Source organism: Microcaecilia unicolor, chromosome 4 (assembly GCF_901765095.1).
Source record: "Microcaecilia unicolor chromosome 4, aMicUni1.1, whole genome shotgun sequence".
Classification (NCBI taxonomy): Eukaryota; Metazoa; Chordata; class Amphibia; order Gymnophiona; family Siphonopidae; genus Microcaecilia; species Microcaecilia unicolor.
Window position 1 is genome coordinate 6071172 of NC_044034.1, and position 21439 is coordinate 6092610.

The 21439-nt window shown below is 43.8% G+C and overlaps 1 protein-coding gene across 1 annotated transcript in view; it reads left to right on the forward strand.

Moving 5' to 3' along the window:
• Positions 1 to 18395, forward strand: part of TAF10 (TATA-box binding protein associated factor 10) — a 34893-nt gene extending 16498 nt beyond the window's left edge. Inside the window, exons 2-5 of the mRNA XM_030199827.1 lie at positions 1078 to 1232; positions 9566 to 9630; positions 14749 to 14863; positions 16410 to 18395. Of these exons, the coding sequence (XP_030055687.1) occupies positions 1078 to 1232; positions 9566 to 9630; positions 14749 to 14863; positions 16410 to 16499 (425 nt within the window). The 3' untranslated portion in view covers positions 16500 to 18395. The remainder of the gene's footprint in view (positions 1 to 1077; positions 1233 to 9565; positions 9631 to 14748; positions 14864 to 16409) is intronic.
• Positions 18396 to 21439: the final 3044 nt, after the last annotated feature.

Below are 21439 nucleotides of genomic sequence, written 5' to 3' on the forward strand. Positions count from 1 at the left end.
CCTCAGCCGCCTTTTCTCCAAGCTGAAGAGCCCCAGCCGCTTTAGCCTTTCCTCTTAGGGAAGTTGTCCCATCCCCTTTATCATTTTCGTCGCTCTTCTCTGCACCTTTTCTAATTCCACTATATCTTTTTTGAGATGCAGCGACCAGAACTGAACACAATATTCGAGGTGCGGTCGCATCATGGAATGATACAAAGGCATTATAACATCCTCATTTTTGTTTTCCATTCCTTTCCTAATAATACATAACATTCAATTTGCTTTCTTAGCCACAGCAGCACACTGAACAGAAGGTTTCAACGTATCATCAACGACGCCTAGATCCCTTTCTTGGTCTGTGACTCCTAACGTGGAACCTTGCATGATGTAGCTATAATTCGGTTTCCTCTTTTCCACCTGCATCACTTTACACTTGCTCACGTTAAATGTCATCTGCCATTTAGATGCCCAGTGTCCCACTCTCGTAAAGTCCTCTTTGAATAACTTTGTCCAAAAAATGAAACAAAAAGTACCAGGGGCCTTCAAAAAAAAGGGGAAAATAGAACCTTTAATCATGTGTTTAGATAAAACAATCTTTGAATGGACCCGACAGGGTCCGTGTTTCGGTGCTCAGTGCCTGCGTCAGGGGTCACTTGGTCAAGCAGACTAGGTACGGCTGTATTTTATAATGTGGAACATTTGCTGGAAGCAAAATACTGCTGTGCCGCTTTTCTGTCCCTTCGCATTAGATCAAGCAAAGAGATACTCTCGTGAATGGCTGGGTGGCATTCAGATGGAGTTCACTTTGCCACTTTTTCATTGTAATCTTTATGTATTCAATCCTGAGTTCACTCTGTACGTTTCATTATCCAGTAGTGAACTATCCTGCAGGGGAACTGTTTCTGGAATATTTTTCACTGATGTTAGAAATAAGGTTGATAATTCAGATGGAGTGCACTTTGCCACTTTTTCATTGTAATCTTTATGTATTCAATCCTGAGTTCACTCTGTACGTTTCATTATCCAGTAGTGAGCTATCCTGCAGGGGAACTCTGGAGCTTTGTGTATCAAACAGTGTTTTCTCTATTTACTTTTCAGCTCCTGTTTGTGGTGCAGCTGCCGCCCCTATTGAAGGATCCATGTCCAATGGGGTCTATATGCCTCCAAGTGTGGCAAACGGAGATGTGAAACCTGTCATCTCCACAACTCCCCTTGTAGATTTCCTGATGCAGCTGGAAGATTATACACCCACGGTAGGAATCTGTTTTTGGGGGGAATGAGAGAACTCTTAGTAAGAAAGGAAAGAAGTGGCTCAGACTTGGATAGATGGGATGAAGACTACTGGAGCTTTTTACAATGAATTCTTATACCTAACATAAACTCAGAGTGGTTTACAACACATTTAAAATATGCTTAACCCCTACTTTGGGGATGTGGAGAGTGAACATGATATAACTGCTCAAAATGGAACGCTGTGGAGTTACAAAGCTAGATACAAAAGAAGGAAAGTCCTTACAGAAGACATGGGAACGATTTTGGGACACATTACAACCAAGAGCAAAAAGCAGAATTATTAACTAGACACGTACACATCATATTTCTGAGAGGAGTTGGGGTGGGGGGGGGGATGGGGGGAGGGAAGGTTGTAGTTGTATTTGATAAAGTGGAAAAGTATCGGATTTGTATCATTTGTTATGTTGTGAGCCGCTCAATAAAAATGATTTCAAAATAAAATACACTTAAAATCAGGAAAAGAATGCCATAATCGACAGTAAATCCCTCTCAACAAGTAATCACATCTTCCAATCCATTCATACAGAAAAATGTTTTGCAGATTATAAGACAATGCCAAATAGTTTATAGTTTAAAAGACTTGAGTAGTAAAGATAAGGATATAATGGATGGCTCTGGTATTTAGGAGTCTTTATGGTAAAACTATTTGTATTGATATATTGGGTTTTTAACGGATTTTTATTGGTATACTAATTGGGTTTCTGCCAGGTACTTGTGATGAGGGCTGGCCACTGTTGGAAGTAGGATACTGGGCTAGATGGACCATTGGTCTGACCCAGTATTGCTATTCTTATGTTCTTATGAATAACATGATAAAAGCTACAAATTCAACTTCAAAAAACAATATTGTCTTTTAAACGGGTATAGAAAACCCCTCCACCCCCTAGTGTGCTGGTGGTGCACCAATGTGTGGGTCAGCAAGCTGTCCGTCTTTCTCCCCCAAACAGTCAAGAATTGTAGCGGTTTGCGGAGAGAGCCTGTGTGTTGTACTCTTCCCAATACCAAAGAGAAAAGGCTACACTCCACACGCCATTATCATGTAACAGATAAGGAAACATTCCCCCATCCTATACAGCTTCCCCGAGTAACACAATCCAAGAGACCTATACAGTCAAAAGTGTTCAATATCATACTCCCCCAGGGGGATAATGTATGCAGATGTGGATCCCAAATTTGTAAGAATCTGTTCCTGTTCTTTGGTGATCCTCTGGCATCCTGGACCTATCAAACAGCCAGGAGATGAACTTGGTTTCTCCAGTGTCAGAAATTAGGGGGATCCTTTGAAGTCCAGTACTGCATGATACACTTCCTAGCCAACAAGCAGAATTTCTGAAGGAGCAAACGCCCCCCCCCCCCCAGCACAACCCGGAAAGGCTCCCGGTTTATCTAAAAGTAATTGGTCGATTGTACCAATTCCACCCTGGCCCAAGGCAGAAGAAAAATAAGCCTTCAGTTCACACCAAAACCGCTGTATCATGGACAGCCCCAAATAGCATGCACAAAAGAATTATCCTCTGCTGTGCACTTAGTGCAGAGAAGCGAATATATGCCCCCGCTCAATACAGTTGCATTTTGAGCACAATATGCTCTAAGGAGGATAATAGCTCTCCTGCAACCAAGCACGTCGGACGAGGGCAGGTATTCTCCTGATTGATAAGCATATCCCAACTAGATAGGTCTCTCCCCAAATCCCATGCCCACTGATCACGTATGACCCGCTAATCTTTAGGTGGTGCCAATTGAAACAGGACCTTATGCGCTCCTCAAATACTAATCGTCCTCTCAGATGGCATCAAAGAAGGCTCTAAGCTTCACCCCGATGCGCAATTGAAGCTGATCCGCCTCTAGGGATGTCATATAATGCGTAACGACAATACGCAAACCGGTTTCCTCATCCCACTCCAATGATCCGCTGGAGCTCCTCAGAAGAGAGTACCCGCTTCCCCTAATAGATGTTCTACTCAAGTCACCTCTGACATTCCCAAGACAGAAAAATATTATTCTTCATTTCTTATCATCCCTCCGGACTGGCCCAGCTGAACTGATGGGTTGTGCATGCCTTCCAGCAAGTGGAGACTGAGAACAATGTTTCTTGAGAGAGTCAATAAGAGCCCAGCTCAGCCCTATCAAGCCTCAGTATTCTCAAGTTGTCAGCAGGTGAAAGACAGTGAGCCCTTCAGTCTCCTTTCTTTACTTCATACTCTTATATATCAACTCTTTCTATTTATTCTCTCCTTGCACTGCTGGGGAATATTTGCTGACTTGAGGCTGAGACCCACGGGGAATTTCTTTTGCCTGGGGAATGTACACTTGGATGGCCGAGTCCCTCCTCCCTGTTCTCGCCCCAAGCATTTTCTGTGTCTTAGGCACAATTCTACTTAAAGGCTGGCCTACACCCCTTCAAGGAAAAAGTTCTGTAGTGCCGTGGGAGAGAGCCACAATGCAGTGAAAAAAAAAAATGTATTTAAAGCAAGCCAAGTTTCTGGGAGAGTTTAACTTACAGAGCACAGCAGTGGTATAAAAAATAAAAATAAAACTGACCAGTCCAGAGCCGCCTTTCTTGCTCTCCCTGCTACTGTGGATGGCTGGTTCCCTGTTTGTATGGAGCACGGTTAGCTTGGCAGGCGTGTCACATAAGCTGCATCACTGCCGAGTTTGTCAGCGCCGAGGGGTCTCGGCAGATGGTGTTTGTGGGGTGTGCACCTCATCAGAGAAGGAGCTTCCTCCAGTGTCAGCGACCACAGGGGTGAGCAGTCTTGATAGTTCCTCTGGTTTGGTGGTTTCGTCTGGGACTTCGTCTGTGCCGGGTCCCAGCACTTCTCCAGTGCTGATTTTGGCGGGAATGTCCGCCATCTTGGTATCCCAGTCAGAGTTGGAGCAGCTGTTAGCGCATAGCGATAAGCAGGCCCAGCTGGCAACTGTACCGTTGGGAGCACAGGGAGGACCCCCAGAGGGGTTTTCCTCCAGACTTTGTTTTAGCGATGTATAAAGCATGTCTACTGCGCCAGTCTTCTCCTCAGTCCTCCTTGCCAGCCAAACCTGTTAGGGACCCTGTTTCTGGCGCTAAAAGATCTCAAGATTACTGGGTAGGCCAGGAAGGTATGGATTTGGAATCCCTAGGCGAGGGTGATAATTTTGCGCTTGACTCTCACAATTATGAGAAGGAGAAGATTCCTTCTTGGGCAGAAGATCTGCTGCTGGGGGAGGATCCCTCAGTGGCCTGGATTTTTCATAAAGAAGACATGCAAGAATTGATTTCTTTTCATAAAGAAGACATGCAAGAATTGATTTCTCTGCTGGCAAGTACCTTAAAATTTGAAGAGGAGCAGAACCAGCTGTGCGCCTAATGGTGGACCCTTTAGTTAAAGGGGTACGTAAGTCTGGTAGGTCGTTCCCTATGCATCAAGATATCAAGGACCATAGTGCAGGCGTAGTGGGATGTCCCTGATGCTCCCTTTAGGCTGGCTTGATCTATGGTTCGCCTGTATGCAGTTCCTGAACAGGACAAGAATTGACTTAGGTCTCCAGCAATGGATGTAGTGGTATCGACATTGACTAAGAAGAACATGGTCCCGGTGGATGGGGGTACAGCCCTTAAGGACCCGCAGGACCGGAGGATAGCAATGCTTTTGAAGCATGCCTTTGATGTGTCATCCTTGGCAGTTCAGGTGGCGAACTTGGGAGCTCTTGTAGCCTGGGCGTGTTTTTGGTGGTCGGAAAGGGTGTTGGATAGAGAGGCGGATGATTTCTCTCATTGATTAGGAAGTAGCAAAGATTGAAATGGACTCAGCCTTTCTGTCTGATGCCCTCTATTTGTTTTTCTTCAGGCATCTGCAAAATCTTTGGCTTTAGGAGTGTCAGCTCACAGAACTCTTTGGCTTCAAGGTTGGTCCGCAGATGCAACCTCAAAGTCTAAACTGAGTAAGTTTCCCTTTCGGGGATCTCTTCTGTTTGGAGAGGATTTGAAAAAGCTAGTCAAAACTTTAGGAGATACTAAAGTACCTTGACTTCTGGAGGGCTGTCCGAGGGCAGTTGGCCAGGGTTTTTTTTTCGTTATGAGGTCGGGGTCATGAGGCTAGGCATTTTAGTGCCAGCAGAGGGATCCTGTTTCAAAGGTCCCATTATTTTCAGCTTAGTTGGTCCTTTTGAGGTGGTCAGCGGGAAGGCACAGATAGTCCCTTTCCTTCTCAAGCTTCCAGTCATTCTTCACAATGAAGGTTTGTGGGTCCAGACTCCAGTACCGGTTGGTGGTAAATTGACGGAGTTTTTCTGGAGGTGGGCCCAAATTACTTCAGATCAATGGGTTCTCAAAATTTATTCAGGAAAGTTACGCTCTCGAGCTGGATGTTTTTCTGGAATCTCCCTGTTCTCGGGTGAAGGCTCTAGCGGTAAGAGACACTCTAGCCAGATTGGTTGCGTTGTGAGAAGTTTGTCCGGTGCTGGTTCAGGAGCAAGGGATGGGCAGATATTCTATCTATTTTGTGGTCCCGAAGAAGGAAGGTTCCTTTCGTCCTATTCTGTATCTCAAAAGAGTAAACAAGGCTCTTCGAGTGTTCCCATTTTGAATGGAGACCCTCAGGTCGGTCATTGTGGCCGCTCGGGAGAGTTCCTCATGGCTCTAGATCTCACGGAATCTTATCTCCACATTCCAATTCGCCAGGTGCATCAACACTTTCTCTGCTTCCCTGTATTAGGCTTCCATTTTCAGTTTTCTGTAATGCCGTGTAGTCTGGCCACTGCTCCTCGGACTTTCACTAAGGTGATGGTGATAGTCATGGCAGCTGTTCACCAAAATGGCATCTTGTTACATCCCTACTTGGATGATTGGTTGATTTGGGTGAAATCGTATCAGGAAAGTTGCCAGGTTACAGCGCAGGTAGTCCAATTCCTAGAATCTCTAGGTTGGGTGATAAATCCACTCAAGAACCGTTTGGTGCCGTCGCAGAGTTTGGATTATCTAGGAGTAATGTTCGACACGCTTCAGGGAAAGGTGTTTCTTCTGTTGATGCGTATTCTCAAAATACAGAAGCAGGTATTGACTTGTATTGAGACCCTATTTGCTGTAAGGTTGATTTATGGCTGTATTTTTCTTTTTTTTTTGTTTTTTTGTTTTTTTGTTTTTTTGTTTTTGTTATATGTGATAATCTGTGTCTCTGTTGCTATTATTTTCCTATAAAAGAAAAATAAACATTAAAAAAAAGCAGCAGGTGTTGAATCTCCACAGTCATCCAAATCCTTTTTTGTGGCTTTATCTTCAGGTTCTAGGGTCTATGGTGGCGATTATCGAAGTGATACAGTAGGCCAGAGCTCACATGATGAGTCTTCAGAATTCACTACTATCCAGGTGGTCCCCCCCCCCCACCCCCCCGAGAGATTAGTTGGAGGTTAGGTTGACTTTACCATGGGCGGTGCGGTTGGATCTCCGCTGGTGGCTGCGGTCAACCAATACGGTAGTGGGATGGCTGCTGGACTCTCCTAAATGGATAGAAGTAACCATGGATGCCAGTCTCAAAGGCTGGGGTGCTCTGTGCTTAGGTCAGCTGACACAAGGGCTGTGGTTGGAGGAGGAATCTAGTTGGTCCATAAGTCTGTTGGAGACCAGGGTGATTCAGCTTTCACTGGTGCACTTTCGCTAGCTCATCAAGGGCAAAGCAGTGCAAGTATTGTCGGACAATGTAATGGCAGTGGCATACCTAAACCGGCAAGGTGGTACGAGGAGTCCCAGACTACCGCAGGAGACCCAGGAAATTATTCAGTGGGCGGAAAGGCATCTCCTGGATCTGTTAGCCTCTTATGTGGCGGGAATTCTCAATGTGTAGGCGGATTTCCTCAGTCGGCAGTCTCTAGATCTGGGGGAATGGTTTCTTAGCGCAGAGGTGTTCAACTCAGTAGTTCAGAAGTGGGTCTACCTGGTGGTGGACTTGATGGCGACTCTACAGAATACCGAGGTTTGATGTTTCTTCAGCCGCAGGAAGGAACAGACCTCGAACTGATTTGATGCATTACTTTGTCAATGGCCGCCGGGTCTTCTATATGTGTTTCCACCCTGGCCATTACTTGGAAGAGTCATTCAAAGGATGGAAAGGTATGCAGGCGTGGTGATTCTACTTTACGGAGATGGTCAGACTTGCCGCCACTCTACTTCGTTGGCGTACATCCAGGTCTGGTGGATCTTTGAGGCCTGGTGTGATGAGTGGGGAGTTTCTCCTTTAAAGGCCGTTGCCACAAGTGTTAGATTTCCTACAGGATGGCCTGGATAAAGGTTTGGCCTTGGCTTCTTCAACTAGCTTCCTTTCGGGAATGAATGAAAAGTAAACCATTGGTAGTCATCCAGATGTCATTCGCTCTCTCAGAGGAGTTTAGGTTCATTGTCCGCCCTGGCATTCTGCTTTTCCTTTGTGGGATCTTAATCTGGTACTCTCGACACTGGTAAGGCTCCTTTTGAGCCCTTACCCTCTATATCTATAAAGGACCTTATTTTGAAGGTGGTGTTTCTCTTGGCAGTTTAATCGGTGAGGCGCATGTCGGAGTTATAATCTTTGTCCTGTAGGGCACCCTATTTAGAGTTCTTGCTGGACCTTGTAGTGTTGAGGCCGGTTTGCTTGTTTCTGCCAAAGGTCTTATCGGCTTTTCATGTCAATCAGTCTCTGGTTCTGCCAACCCTGGGGAAATCCGGAGGGTCGGAGGAGCAGAGATCGTTGCATAAGCTGGATGTCTGTAGAGTCTAAATGGACTATTTAAGACGAAATGAGGACTTTTGCAGATCGGACCATCTGTTTGTGCTGCTTGGCATTGGTTGTAGAGGTTTGTCAGCATCTAAAGCTACATTGTACAGATGGATTAAAGAGGTAATGACTTTAGCATATATTCTAAAGAACAGGGCCCATCCCTGAGAGAATTAAGGCTCATTCTGCGAGGGGACAGGCGATGACATGGGCAGTTTTCCTTGGTTTCTATGGATATTTGCAACGCAGCCATGTAGTCCTCTTTTTGCATTTCTTTGTCCAACATTACAGAATGGATGTTCAGGCGCATTGGGAAGTGATTTTTGCTCAGCTTGTGTTGATGGCAGGTCTATTGGGGTCCCTCTCTTAATGGACTGCGTTTTTACTTCCCATCAGTTCAGCTGGGCTGGTCTGGAGGGAAACTAAGGAAGGTGAAGTTAGGTCCTACCAGCTAATTTGCTTTTTTTTAGTCCCTCCAGACTGGCCCAATTCCCACCCTGGATTGCTGTAGTTAGTTTGGAATTTGCTTGGCAGTTTGTTGGGTTTTCTTGGGGGCATAGTAGTAGTGTGATTCAAACCTAAAAAAAAAAGAAAGTTAAATTCAATTCTTATTTGGCGTTGGCCCGTTGCCTACAAGCTTATTGCTCTTTGTGTTTGAGTGAGTGTGGAACCCAGTGGGGCGCACAGATGTTTCTCTCTCTCTCTCTCTCTCTCTCATGCTTTGTTACTGATATACTGAAGCTTCAAAGGGCTGAGCTGGGCTCTTATTGGCTCTCTCAAGAAACATTGTTCTCGGTCTCCACTTGCTGGAAGGCGTGCACAGCCCAGCAGTTCAGCTGGGCTGGTCTGGAGGGACGAAAGGAAAGCAAATTAGCAGATAGGACCTAATTTCACCTTCCCAGTCCAAAGGCGACATTCCCATGTTACATGATCTGCCAAGACCTTTCACTAAAACCCTCCAAACTGCCTGTAACAGGGACGATAACAGTCCCGTGCTGAACCGGCAAGGCACTTCAGAACTGGTGCTGTGCAGTAGTGGAAGAAGATTTGGGGCATAATAGGCTCGTTCCAGGTCTACAGGTGTAAAATGGGACTTCCCATACCACCAGTCCCTAATGTGACATAGGAGGCATGCCTGATTATATAAACGCAGGTGAGGCAACCCCAACTCCCCAACAACAGAGAAAATGTATTTAGGAGTCTTTAATAGAGAAATAGTTTGCTAGGGATAGTAATCATTATAAACCTAAAGGAAATTTAAAAAAAAAAGTTGTTTGCAGTTTTGAACATTGCAGTTTTTATTTGTGAAATGTGAACATTTGTTAAAATACCTGCTTTGTGTAGTACTGTGAGAGGTTATCACCATCTTACCGTTAGTATGTCGGTGGGAGAAATATTGATACAGTATCCTGCCCAAATGTAAGCAAATGTTAAATTGTACAGCGCTGCGTAACCCTAGTAGCGCTTTAGAAATGTTAAGTAGTAGTATAATTACGAACAGAAGAAAGAATTGGGGTGGGGGTTTAGCCGTTCTTGTTACTAAATCTGCTTTTCTATACAATGTACAGATTCCTGATGCTGTGACTGGGTATTACCTTAACCGAGCTGGCTTCGAGGCCTCTGACCCACGCATGTGAGTGACCCAACTGTTCCAATACAAAAAAATCCAACTTCTTCTTTTCTGTGATTTCTGCTTCTGGCCCAGTGGACCATGTTCTGCTGTGAAGTCTGCTTGGGGCATGACTTAGTGTGGGGAAAAGAAATTTCATTTGTGGTATCGAGCAAATGACCAGCACTAGCTTGCTAAACTCATTTTGGAAAGTTGAAAGGGACCGAGGCCTTTGGAACAATGAAACCCGTTCCTTGTTCTGCACTCACTGCTAGATGTCGTTGCGCTGTCCAGTAGTTAGTTCCGATGGGCTTTTCTGTTGCTGCTTTTTTTCTTTCCTTAGGGGGGTCTTTTACTAAGCTGCAGTAGCGTTTTTAGCTCATGGTAGAAATCAGCTGGCGGTAAACACCAATATGCTCATTATATACTTACGGGCGTCTCGGCGTTTACTGGGAGCTGGGCCTGTCTGCATTTCCATTTAAAATGTATTCTTGAACTTGCAAACAACTAATGGTTCAACAATTTTTATTGATGACTCAATACAAGTGATCTTAATGAACACGACATGTTTAAGTCACATAACTCAGTACAAATGATAACTTCACAACATTATTGAAAGGGATCCGTCATCTATTATCTGTATTCTACCTCATAACCCCACCCTATAAGCCCACCCCCACCCCCCCAAAAAAAAACACACAAAGGGGGGAGAAATAAAATATCCAAATCTAAATCCTAGGGCAAGGTGCGTGCGATCGATGCCTGCATCCAGGACGAAAGCTATCAATACACAATGACAGTGGGGTAATCCAGCAGTTCACCAAGTCGATTAATAAAAGGAATTACCTCTTAAGGGACCTAACATATACCTCCCACACTGCTAGGAAGGCCTTCCAGCACTTAGGAGAACCTCTAGCAAACAACTTAAATATGCAGATGAAAGTATAAGCACATTTAACATTGTATTAATCATTAAATGTAGATAATCTAGAAAATTTGCAAAAATATAAGCCATCTACTAAATATAATGCCAAATATTACACAGTAAAAAGTCTTTAAAATGATATTACATATTACTGGTAGAACTTAGAATCTTGTTTCCTAATTTATTCCTTCCAGTTGGAGCTTTGCTGGCATATCAGAAATCTTTTAGTCTTCATTCAGATCTTTCTGGCTGGTAAGCATCTCCCATATGGATGAGATTTGTCTGCCTCAGCCAGGTTGACAGACTGAAAGCTTTTCTGATGCACTTATTCTTCTGAAAAGGTGACTTAGGTTATGCAGTGATAAGGGAAATGGGACTTGATATACCGCCTTGCGGAGGTTTTTGCAACTACATTCAAAGCGGTTTACATATATTCAGGTACTTATTTTGTACCAGGGGCAATGGAGGGTTAAGTGACTTGCCCAGAGTCACAAGGAGCTGCAGTGGGAATTGAACCCAGTTCCCCAGGATCAAAGTCCACTGCACTAACCACTAGGCTACTCCTCCACTCATTCCACCAATAAGAGCCAACCTCATCAGTGATGTCACAATGGCTTGATTGCCCGATACAGTTCCCCAGGATCAAAGTCCACTGCACTAACCACTAGGCTACTCCTCCACTCATTCCACCAATAAGAGCCAACCTCATCAGTGATGTCACAATGGCTTGATTGCCCGATACAGTTCCCCAGGATCAAAGTCCACTGCACTAACCACTAGGCTACTCCTCCACTCATTCCACCAATAAGAGCCAACCTCATCAGTGATGTCACAATGGCTTGATTGCCCGATACTTGGCTCACTTCTGATATTGTGATGTCATAAGGGAAAGGGAAATGGGACTTGATATACCACCTTTCTGAGGTTTTTGCAACTACATTCAAACGGTTTACATATATTCAGGTACTTATTTTGTACCAGGGGCAATGGAGGGTTAAGTGACTTGCCCACAGTCACAAGGGGCTGCAGTGGGAATCAAACTCAGCTCCCCAGAATCAGAGTCCGCTGCACTAACCACTAGGCTATTCCTCCAGGATGTCAGACTCACAGAAACAGAAGCCTGCGCAGCAGTGAGGGCAGGCTTCTACATGGAATGTTGCTAGTGCAATAGCAACATTCCATGTAGAATCTCAAATAGTAGCAACATTCCATGTAGAATCTCCAACAGTAGCAACATTCCATGTAGAATCTCAAACAGTAGCAACATTCCATGTAGAATCTCCAACAGTAGCAACATTCCATGTAGAATCTCCAACAGTAGCAACATTCCATGTAGAATCTCAAATAGTAGCAACATTCCATGTAGAATCTCAAATAGTAGCAACAGAATCTCAAATAGGGAAAGGGAAATGGGACTTGACATACCACCTTTCTGAGGTTTTTGCAGTTTACATATATTTAGGTACTTATTTTGTACCAGGGGCAATGGAGGGTTAAGTGACTTACCCAGAGTCACAAGGAGCTGCAGTGGGAATTGAACCCAGTTCCCCAGGATCAAAGTCCACTGCAATAACCACTAGGCGGCTACTCCACATAAGGGCTCAGATTCTCTGCTTGTTATACTACTATTCTGTTATACCAGTATCATGTTACCGTGATTCTTCTGTGAACTAAATGTCTATATTTCTATTATATCTTCACCATTTATGATATATTGTAAGCCACATTGAGCCTGCAAAAAGGTGGGAAAATGTGGGATACAAATGCAATAAATAAAAATAAAATAAATGTCCTACATAAAGATTTCTGGTTCAACCTAACCTCCCGGTACATCCATAGGACAAGTTTTAGCAATAAACATTTGATTAAGTAAAGGTGATTAGAAAGTAGTTCAATCACTCATTTGATGATAAATATGCCTTATTATAATTTCAAAAGCTCATTTGACAAGGTGTTACATCCAGAGATATTAGGAACACAGTTGGCATTGAAGTAATTGTGTGTGTGTATATGTTTGGGGGGGGGGGGCTTTTAGAAAAAAGGATGGCAAATAAAGACCATATGGCCTATCCACTTGGTCCATCCCTATTGTCCACTATCTCCTCCCTCCTCCTACTTGCCTGTCCCATGCTTTCTTGAATTCAGATGCAGTGCTCATCTCCATTGGGAAGTCGTTCCACGCATTCACCTCCCTTTCCGTAAAGAAGTATTTCCTTAGACCCTGCTTTTACTTTTATTGTCACTAAAAATGACTTTCACACTACAAAACAAAAGGCATTGGGGGGGGGGGGGGGTGGAACCTTTACAGAGTGGCAGGTACAATCCTAGTCACCTTACTGGGAAGACTAGATGGTCTTTATTGCAATCATTTACTATCTTACTATATATTAAAAAATGTATAGTTTATTTCTCTACCAATTATTGCATGTAACAGATTACATGTTAACATATTCCGTATTTAAAATGGCCGCCTTGGAATCATAAGATAAAGAATTTTTTTTCTATAGATATAGTCAGTGCAGTACAGTTTGAAACAGAGTACACCAGCGAGCTGGAGAACTGGGTTTGATTCCCACTGCATTTCCTTGTGACCCTGGGCAAGTCCATTACCCCAGGTACAAAACTCAGATTGTGAGTCCATTAGTGATGGAGAAAGTACCTGCCTATAAAGTGTGTAGGGTGGTATATAAATCTGATTACATAATAACATAACATAGAACTCTACTGAAGCTGGAACATGCTATAGCTGCTTAGGCCTTAGTGCAGTGCCATTTGGAGATCCCTCAGGTGTTTTGCTCCCCATGTCAGCAACAATAGGTATACTGTACAGGCAGCATTCACAGCACCTGCTGGAGGTGGGGGAAGTCCACTGTTCGTGAAGAAGTGGCAGCCAGTGAGCAGATTTATTAGTATGATTGTAGCGTTTTTGCAGAAGTACTGTTGGATGACCTCAGCCAAAGACTTTTTTGTTCAGTGATGGGAATACAGGAAGCTGAAGCGATATAAAATCGAGGGGAAACCATGGGACAGCTCATAGAAATGTAGAAAAATGTAGGCAGATAAAGACCATATGGCCTATCCAGTCTGCCCATCCATGCCATCTACTCTCCCTTGAAATCCTACGTACTTGACCAAAGCTCTCTTCATAGTACCAGATTGTAGCCTTGTGTCCAACCGAGCAGAGAAGTAGGCAGATACCATCAGGATTAACACAAGCCAAGCTTAGTTCTTGAAGCAGCCCTGTCCACCTCTATGAGTCAGCTCCTCTGGGATTCATTCACAGTATATTAGTTGTGACAGTATAGCAGTTTGGACGTGTCAGTATATGCCATGTGATCTGTAGTTTTCACGCTGTCGTGCCTGTGTCAGGTGTGCAGATGGTTTCAATGGGCTTGGACATAGGCGTCGGTACACACATGCACAATGGAAAGGCTAACATGTCTCTTCCAACATAATGCTGGCTCTTGAGACTTGACCTCTACACAGGGTATTATGAAATACATCCAGCTGTGAGCCCTGATCTCTTTCATGGACTGCACTCTATTTAGCTCTGCAGATTACAACTCATACAAAATAGAGCAATCAGACTACTTTTGGGGGAAAAAAATAACATTTTACCATGTGTCGTCCCCCCCCCCCCCCTTTGTTTCTGGATGAGCATTTGCTCCCTGTAGCTTACCGAGTCCCTTTTAAGACCCTAATTTTAGTACATCAAATTCCTCTGTTCTATCAATTCCTTTTCATCTTATTTCTCTTCTCATAAGTTCACGTTTTCCCAACATCTACTGATGGAATCTGTCATTTTGTCAGATCTGTTTTTGACACCACAAGATAATGTTCCTTCAGTGTTGTGGCCCCTACCCTCTGAAATAGCCCTCCTTTCTACCTCTGCTCTGAGAAGTTTATATACAAATGTAAATTGCAACTTAAGACATTTTTTGTGTCTGGCTTAAGCTGCTTCCTTGAGATGCGACCTTCCGCCTGAGCATTGAGTGCCTCATTTCCACATACGTGCTATTTGCTATATTTTAACCTTCCTTGCAGTTTTTCACCTGTGTTTCTGTTTTGAGTACCCCTACAGGGTTGCTTTTTGTTACTCTTCCCTATATTGTATTTTATCTCTTTTGCAATCTGCTTAGATGTATTTTCGATTAAGCAGCATGTTGATTAAATTGAACCTTGAACCTTCATGCCTAACTGGGATCATTATTTGACAGAATCCGTCTGATTTCTCTGGCTGCTCAGAAGTTTATTTCCGACATTGCCAATGATGCACTTCAGCACTGCAAGATGAAGGGAACAGCCTCTGGGAGCTCCCGCAATAAAAGCAAGGTGAGAATCTGCCCCAGGGGGAGGGAAGGTAGGCTGAGCTGCCATCTGAGCATGCATGTCTCATGTGAGTGAGCTGCAATGTATCAGAGTGACTGCAGGGAGAAGATCTTACAGGCACAAAGACGAGAGGCAGGTACTTATGATCTGCTTTAATTTACAAATTGAGTGCATGCCTAATGGGTAGATCATGGTGGTCCAGTGTCCGTTCTTCTGTCTGACCTTGTTTGAACAGACAATTATTATTAGCATTTGTATCCCACATTTTCCCACCAATTCGCAGGCTCAATGTGGCTTACATTTGCCGTAATGGCGATTGCCATTTCCGGGTCACAGAATACAAAAGTCGCTGCATTAAGGTGCATGCATACGTGGTAGAGAGGAATACATTGTGGTAGTGCATATTAATTTCTTTGTGATAAATAGGAATGTAACATACATTGGGCATCGACTGTAGAGAAGTTATTCAGCATAAGGGTTAAAGTGAAAGAGGTCAGTCAGTCAAGTGTTAAGAGTTCGGTTTTTCTAGTTCATGTGTAGTCTTTATTATTTATTACTGAAGACCCATCTCTTTAATAAAGCCTACCACAAAGATCAACCAATGTGAATATGCAGAACTCGCCCATCTATGTTTAGAACTGTTTCACTATATCTGCTTGTATATTATAACTTTGTTTAAATTATCATCGTGCTGACCAAGACTTTGTAATACTAAATGTCTATTTACAATATTCTTCCACTACTCATGATGTATTGTAATCCACTTTGAGCCTGCAAAGAGGTGGGATAAGGTGGGATACAAATGCAACAAATAAATAAAATAAAAATAAATTATGTATTGAGGATGAATATTATTGGTGTGCCTTCTTGAATAGATCAGTTTTCAGTAGCCTTCGGAAGATAGTTAAATCTTGCGTTGTTTAATGGCCTTCGGTAGTGCGTTCCATAGTTGCGTATATGGATTTATATTTTAATCCTTTGCAGTTGGGGTAGTGGAGATTGAGGAATGAGCGTGCTGATCTTTTTGCGTTCCTAGTGGGCATATCACCTTGAAAATTGAGATGGACTACTTGGGGGGGAGGGGGGGGGTTGGTCGGTCGGTCGGTCAACCGTAGCATGGTGCACCTATTCTGGGCTTCCGTGTTCTGGGATGGGGACTTTGCAACCAGCATTAGCGCATGCTCTCTGCCTGCTTTTTAAACAGCAGCTGCCATGTACAAAGGGCTGGAGCACCCACACACGTCCTCCTTGCTGTCGGAGGCCACAGAGACAGGGGGCGGGAGGCACTGGCCTGCAGACATCGGAGGAGAGGGGGGGGCCCAGATAGAGGGGGGGGGCTGAGATGAGAGAGGGGGGAGGGGGTCCTGAGACGAGGGGGGGAGACCATTAATGGCAGAAGGTCATTACCTTGCTAGCGCCAGTTTCATTTCAATGAGAAACGGGCTTTTTTTACTAGTTGTATTAATATTCTGTGTGTGTGTGTGTGATAATTTGGCATTCAGGCTGCACTTCACCCCACTAACTGCCCTTCATTTGTATGCTTCCCCAGGACAAGAAATATACATTAACTATGGAAGATCTGACTCCAGCACTGGCAGAGTATGGGATCAACGTGAAGAAGCCTCATTACTTCACCTAGACATTGACCCACTCAGCATGGACACTAGTGAGAATTACCCAACTGTCACCAATACTGTTTGGCACCCAGAGGCAGCCGTGGATCGCCCGGGGCCCAGTGAACTTGGTTCAGATAGGCATACTGCCATGATTTGAAACCTTCCTGTTGCTGATAGCCTGAAAATGAGGCAGGGAAGGGAGGATTTCCAGCTTTTCCACAGCCTCCCAGTACAGCCCAGCTGAAGTTCCTGCGTGTCCTCTTTCTCCAGGACAGACCTGCTGAATGGAAGATGTCTCCCCCACCCTCCCCTTGTGATAAGTAGACATGCTCTGATGTCACAATCTTCAGGACTCATGCAAAAACTGTGAAGTAACAAGCTAGAATTTAGAACATGTACTGGGTGAAAGGTGGAAAACGTTGGAATATATAGCCATGAAGAATAAAGGTCATAGGAGAGAAATGTATCCAGCCTCACACGTGCTTTAAATGAGTGGTTTTGGAAATGAATTTTTGTTGACTGTAAGCCTTGTGTTTGTGCTTGCAACCTGCCCCAAGTCTACAAGGGCTGAAGCAGAGGTGCCATGAGCCTTTGTTCTCCCTGTGTGACCTGCAGGGGATTTTTGTGAGTCAGCCCTTCCTGGTATACCCTACCAGTACTGGTCTTGTGGTTCCTGGGGCATTTTTATCCCCATACCAGAAGAATTCTCCCAGACAATAAATAATAAAGATACATATCTTAGTTCTTGTACTTGTGGGTTTATGCTACCTGTTCATGAACACTGGAGTCCAAAGCTAGCTTTATCCTTTTCTCACCAAGTCCGAATGTACAGTCTAGTCAATACGCCTAGTCCCAACCTTCTGTTCGTTCTCACCTACAAGAGCTGTGCCTTTGTTCCATTTTGATGTCGGTCATGCCCTGTTCTGACTGGCTATATTCTGATTATAACTTCTATTGTTTTCCGTTGCTGTATGTGATTACTTTACTCGCAGTTATTATAAACCTGAATTTTGTTCTGTACTAGGTGAAAACTAAGATACCTTGTAACTGTGTTTATTCTTTATTTTGGACCTATCAAGGGGCTCATTGTTCCTGACCTATATATATTAATTATCCTTATAATAAGAGTACATGGCATGTTAATTTTTTTGCCTCCAAGGTTACAGGCCTTTCCTATTGTTTACATGCTGTTATTTTTTTTTTTTTTTTTGCAGCAGTGTACAAATTCAGCATTGCTCTTTACAGAGGATTCTGGGAGTTTCAGGACACTTCCAGAATAGATGTGGTGGAGAAATGCAGCCAGAGGCTCATTCAGAAATGCATGACATGTGCCTCCTTAATCTTAGCTGTACGTCAGAGCTATTACAGGGCTCTTTGTAATTCCTTTCTTCCTGTGTATCTGTGGGCATTGCCCTTACCAATTCTGTAAGAACATAAGATTTGCCATGCATGTCCGACAAGTGGATCATTGAGCCCAGCATCTTTACCTGGCCTGCTTGGGTTCACTTGGAGATAGCCTTCCTTAATAGCGAAGGTTCTTTCATGTCGCTCACTCCCAGAAGACAAGGGGACACAAATCTTTCTGTTTAATGTGAATGGATCTGTCTTCTAGAAACTTGTTCCAGCTTTTTAAAACACGACTGTGCTACTGGCAAAAACTGCGGTCTCTAGTAGCAAATTTCACAGCTTTAGTTGTGCAGACTGAATAAATAGTTAACTGATTTCAAACAAATGTAATTATCAATTATTATGGTGGATCCTCTAGGTTTTCTTCAAAGAATGTCTCTGGGGTAAATTTGCTGATGACATAAAGTTATTCAAAGTTGTAAAATTGCAATAGGACTTTACGAGAGTGGGTATCCAAATGGCAGATAACTTTTAACGTGAGGAAGTTCAAAGTGATGCATGTGGGAAAGAGAAACCCAAATTAGCTATGTGATGCAAGGTTCCACATTAGGAGTCACCACCTCGGAAAAGGATCTAGGTGTCATCATTGACAATACATTGAAACCCTCTACGCAGTATGCAGCGGAGGCTAAGAAAGCAACTAGAAGATTAAGAAAGGAATAGAAAACAAAAATTAGAACATTATGCCTTTGTGTTGCTCCCCATGGTGTGACCACACCTCACATGCTGTGTGCAATTCTGGTTACTTCATTCCAAACAAAACAACAACAACAAAAAAAGATACAGCAGAATTATAAAAGGTACAGAGAGGGGTGATGAAAATGATAAAGGGGATGGGATGACTTCCCGATAAGGAAAGGCTAAAGCAGCTAAGGCTCTCTAGCTTGGAGATGAGGTGGCTGAGGGGAGATATAATGGAGGTGTCTATAAATGTTTAGCTATAATGTTCTACTTTAGGTATTGCTGCACTATTTTCCAGCCCCCATCTTTCTTTACTATCATCCACATGCAGGATTTTCTGGCTGGTCACAAACGCTGATGGTGCCTCCCATTGCTAGGGCAACTCAGCTTCCTGGTATAACTTGTTACAAATGTAATTTACTGAGAAGAAGGTTTGGCAAGGACACCAATTGCAAGCCTCCAGCACGTATGAAAGGCCCAATTACAAGCCTCCAGCACATATGAAAGGCCCAATTACAAGTCTCCAGCACATATGCAGCACCTATGATTGGTCCAGGGTAGAGGTGGATGCTCACCACAGGCCTATAAAACCAGGCTGCAATCAAAGAAACTCTAAATAAAACTAGCCATGCTTGGAAAGAGAGTTTCAGATCTGTCCAATAGCATTTTTTCCCAAAGGGGGGTACCCTCTGCCCTTCATAAAAAACTAATTCTCTATAGCTAAGAATCTTTATTTTATTAATTCTTCCTTTCTTTCTTTCTTTCTCTTCTTTCTGTTTGTTCTATGACCTTTGTATGAGGAATAAACTTTCCTTCCTCCTTTTTTCTCTTCTTTATAGAATGTGTCTGATTACTTATAATTACCAGAGGTACTGATATTAGATTTTGTAAGTTTGTTACAATTTGCAACTGATGTCTGATTCTGTGCTGGTGAGTAAGAATAAAAGACTCTTCTCTCTAATTCCTGTTGAATTTTGCTATAATATTTTGTAAGATGTTTAGAGAATAGCATGACCAAACTCGCAGCCTACTACAGAGGTCTGTAAAAATACTGAATGGACTGGAACGGGTAGATGTGAATCTCTTGTTTCCTTAGTGGAGGAAAACTGCCCATTGGCAGGCCTGAATGTAGGGGGAAATCTAAGTGTGACTGCCCCTAGGATTGGAGCGTCGGTGCAGGCGACCGCACATCTGCCATTAGCCTAAGGTGCTAAAAATGGCATTTCCTGCTGCAACTGGAGCAGCAGTATACAGTGGTGGAAATAAGTATTTGATCCCTTGCTGATTTTGTAAGTTTGCCCACTGACAAAGATGAGCAGCCCATAATTGAAGGGTAGGTTATTGGTAACAGTGAGAGATAGCACATCACAAATTAAATCCGGAAAATCACATTGTGGAAAGTATATGAATTTATTTGCATTCTGCAGAGGGAAATAAGTATTTAATCCCTCTGGCAAACAAGACCTAATACTTGGTGGCAAAACCCTTGTTGGCAAGCACAGCGGTCAGACGTCTTCTGTAGTTGATGATGAGGTTTGCACACATGTCAGGAGGAATTTTGGTCCACTCCTCTTTGCAGATCATCTCTAAATCATTAAGAGTTCTGGGCTGTCGCTTGGCAACTCGCAGCTTCAGCTCCCTCCATAAGTTTTCAATGGGATTAAGGTCTGGTGACTGGCTAGGCCACTCCATGACCCTAATGTGCTTCTTCCTGAGCCACTCCTTTGTTGCCTTGGCTGTATGTTTTGGGTCATTGTCGTGCTGGAAGACCCAGCCACGACCCATTTTTAAGGCCCTGGCGGAGGGAAGGAGGTTGTCACTCAGAATTGTACGGTACATGGCCCCATCCATTCTCCCATTGATGCGGTGAAGTAGTCCTGTGCCCTTAGCAGAGAAACACCCCCAAAACATAACATTTCCACCTCCATGCTTGACAGTGGGGACGGTGTTCTTTGGGTCATAGGCAGCATTTCTCTTCCTCCAAACACGGCGAGTTGAGTTCATGCCAAAGAGCTCAATTTTTGTCTCATCTGACCACAGCACCTTCTCCCAATCACTCTCGGCATCATCCAGGTGTTCACTGGCAAACTTCAGACGGGCCGTCACATGTGCCTTCCGGAGCAGGGGGACCTTGCGGGCACTGCAGGATTGCAATCCGTTATGTCGTAATGTGTTACCAATGGTTTTCGTGGTGACAGTGGTCCCAGCTGCCTTGAGATCATTGACAAGTTCCCCCCTTGTAGTTGTAGGCTGATTTCTAACCTTCCTCATGATCAAGGATACCCCACGAGGTGAGATTTTGCGTGGAGCCCCAGATCTTTGTCGATTGACAGTCATTTTGTACTTCTTCCATTTTCTTACTATGGCACCAACAGTTGTCTCCTTCTCGCCCAGCGTCTTACTGATGGTTTTGTAGCCCATTCCAGCCTTGTGCAGGTGTATGATCTTGTCCCTGACATCCTTAGACAGCTCCTTGCTCTTGGCCATTTGTAGAGGTTAGAGTCTGACTGATTCACTGAGTCTGTGGACAGGTGTCTTTCATACAGGTGACCATTGCCGACAGCTGTCTGTCATGCAGGTAACGAGTTGATTTGGAGCATCTACCTGGTCTGTAGGGGCCAGATCTCTTACTGGTTGGTGGGGGATCAAATACTTATTTCCCTCTGCAGAATGCAAATAAATTCATATACTTTCCACAATGTGATTTTCCGGATTTAATTTGTGATGTGCTATCTCTCACTGTTACCAATAACCTACCCTTCAATTATGGGCTGCTCATGTCTTTGTCAGTGGGCACACTTACAAAATCAGCAAGGGATCAAATACTTATTTCCACCACTGTAAGTATCGATATTCACTAAATATGATTGATCTT